We start from the raw sequence: 2,805 nt of genomic DNA on the forward strand, positions 1-2,805 counted from the left end.
TTTTTTTTTGGCAACAACTTTCTCACTTACCACAGAAAGAAATAATAAAAAAATCAACCAGAAAAAAAGTTCTGGGTAGCAACATTTTTGGTTTTTCTGAGAACAAATCCTTCTGTGTTCACATCAGACGTTCAGTATGAGCTTCAGAGACACAAAGACCGAGCACGCAAATCATATAAATACAGTAGAACAAAAACAGACCCAAACTACTTCTTTTTATTCCAAAGAAATGATGTCAAATGGAAGTTTACTTTATAAACCTCAATAACTTAAATACTTTTCTTTTTTTCTAACATGGCATCTAATTTCCACGTGATTCTTTTTATTCTTTTAAATCAAGCAACAAAACTCATGGTTTAGTGGCAAAAAGAGGATAAATACTTAAAAAAAAAACTGTACAGTAGCCGTGTCTGTCTTAACATAAGTTACTGTCAGGCAACTGTACAGATTATTTACAGTTTAAATACAATAAAATGGAATTTGTTTTTAAAAAAAAAGGCAACTTATATGAAATGTAATAATTCAAAATAAAAATCTGAGTCATTTTTCAGCTTATATAATAGTTGCTATCCTGACACTCCAGAAATGAAATCAGTCGCTCTTATTTTGAAATGTTTGGAGTAAAGGTGGTGAAAAAAAAATTAAAATAGGCCTCTTTTTGCACAGCTACACGCCTGGAGGTGGAGTGAATAGAAACACATTCATAGCTGAGAGCACCTGGTACAGCAGATGCCCGGTAAACATTTCAGTCTTCTGCAGAGGAGAGGAGGGTTTTTTTTTTTTTTTTTTTTTGGTTCGAGGAGGGGAATGGATCTGGAGCTGGCCCCGCCCCCCTGCCGTCAGTCCACGTCGCTCAGGTCGCTGACTGGCTCGTCCTGCACGATGCTCAGGTGGTTCATGGCGCGGCTGAAGGCGATCTGGACGGCCTTGCGGATGCTGGAGGAGCGGCCTTCCATCATTTTGATCTTGTCGATGGTTTTGTCCATCCCCAGGGGAACCATTTTGGATCTAGGAAGCCACTGCCTGAGGAGGTGGAACAGAGTCAGGGTCAGGATGTTTCGTCCAGGATGCTCAAACCCCAAAACAAATACCTCAGAATCCCAGAGACGGACAAAATGTTGGCTTTGGAGGACAGAAACTGACATCATTGGAAATAACTGCAGAAATCTATGAATGGACCAGTAAATAAATAAATAAATAAATACACTTAAAATGCACCAATTAAATTTAAAAGGGAGAACTTTACCTCGTTTTATAATTTAACTGACCAACATATTTATTATTCCAGCTTATTTCCAATAAATTATATATTTTAACACATAATTTATTGTTTTTAAAAATATATACTCTTAAATGTTTATATTTAATTATTTTTTTTATAAATTTCCCCAAAAGTCTTTTTTTTTTCATTTCCATGTGTTTTTATWTTTCTCTGTCTCCTGTTTTACATTTCTTTATGCATTTCTGTCTCATTATGTAATGAAGGTGGGCGGGGCTTCATGGGTCAGCTCCTCTCCTATTGGTCAACAAACAGGAAGGAGCAGGAACCATGTGCAGATCGACTGWGCTGCGTCAGTTTAGCTTAAGTTTTAGTTTAAAATAAAGGCACAGGTAAGTGTTTTACTCGTCTTTGTTTTAAACTAAACCAGTCTTATGTTTTATAACGTTGGTTCCGCTCTACTTGAAGAGTACATACCAGGTAAGTATTAGGCTATATTATGAACTGCTACTTATTTTACTTTTATCTGTGYTTCTTTATAATGTGTTGGAATTTGTTTACTCATCCCGATTCWTTGATTTAAAAATAATAGACTTGTCCGACATCCTTCTGCGACAATTTAACGTGGACTCTGGTGAAATTACCAGGAGCCTCTGGAGGCGAGAGCCATTTGTTTCTCCTGCTGACAGGTGAAGCTGCGGAGGCACCGGAGAATAATGATGGGCTGACGGAGGGGTTGACAGGTTTACCCTTGTAGAGGCTCGTGTCGGCTTAAATCACCGGGGCAGACGGCGGCACTCACCAGCTGCGCTTGTTGTCGAAGAACAGGACGAGGAAGAGCTTCTCTCCGGTCTTGTACTGCATCTGCTCTCCGATGCGGAGCACGTCCATGGGGGGGGTGGGGATGGACACCCCGTTGTGCTGGCAGCCGACGCGCGGCATGTGGGGGTCTATGATCTGCTCGAGGCGGGGGAGAAACACACAGCTGAGATCGCTTTATGTTTCTGTTCGTGTAAAATGAAACGGCGCCATCTAGAGGAGAAACTGAACACTGCAAACAGTAATAAATCAGATGTCAGCTCGTGCTGCACACRCACTCACCAAGGCAGGGTAGGAGGGGTATCCGCTACATTTGGCCCAAACTAGCTTTAGAGGTTCCAGCGTAACTGTAGCAGCACTAGCTGGCATCCAAATGTTGCTGTTGCCAACCTCTACAGGAACAACACAACACAACACAACACATTAAAAAAGCCAAGTTATAAGAGTCAGGCGACACTTTTAGTGTTTAATTACTSTAACCCATCACATCGAAACAAGGATTAAGTCTAAAAGTTGTATGTGGAGAAATAGGCAGATATAGTGTTTTGAAAACACTTGCAAAAATTACAGTTTGTCAAAATATAAAAAAAATGTGTTATCAATGTCTCATTTCAATGAACTGTCTGAAATATTTTCCTAAAAATTTTTGAAGCACTTTTTTGGAGCATTAGAAAAAGAAAAAAAAAACATTTTGAGGAAAAACGCCTTAAAATGTTGAGATTTTCCCTGTGAGCTAGCAATGTTTTTGTTTCTTTCCAGCTGGGAAA

The 2,805-nt window shown here is 39.4% G+C and overlaps 1 protein-coding gene across 3 annotated transcripts in view; it reads right to left on the minus strand.

The window, feature by feature from the left end:
- brd1a (bromodomain containing 1a) overlaps positions 1 to 2,805 on the minus strand; it is a 31,471-nt gene continuing 28,666 nt past the window's right edge. For all 3 annotated transcript variants that reach the window (XM_014014542.1, XM_014014543.1, XM_014014541.1), the window contains exons 11-13: positions 2,321 to 2,430; positions 2,022 to 2,176; positions 1 to 1,023 (exon numbers count right to left, since the gene is read on the minus strand). In XM_014014542.1, coding sequence (XP_013869996.1) covers positions 840 to 1,023; positions 2,022 to 2,176; positions 2,321 to 2,430 — 449 coding nt within the window. In that variant the 3' untranslated portion in view covers positions 1 to 839. The remainder of the gene's footprint in view (positions 1,024 to 2,021; positions 2,177 to 2,320; positions 2,431 to 2,805) is intronic.

The sequence above is a fragment of the Austrofundulus limnaeus genome, unplaced genomic scaffold (assembly GCF_001266775.1).
Source record: "Austrofundulus limnaeus strain Quisiro unplaced genomic scaffold, Austrofundulus_limnaeus-1.0 Scaffold116, whole genome shotgun sequence".
NCBI classification, from domain to species: domain Eukaryota; kingdom Metazoa; phylum Chordata; class Actinopteri; order Cyprinodontiformes; family Rivulidae; genus Austrofundulus; species Austrofundulus limnaeus.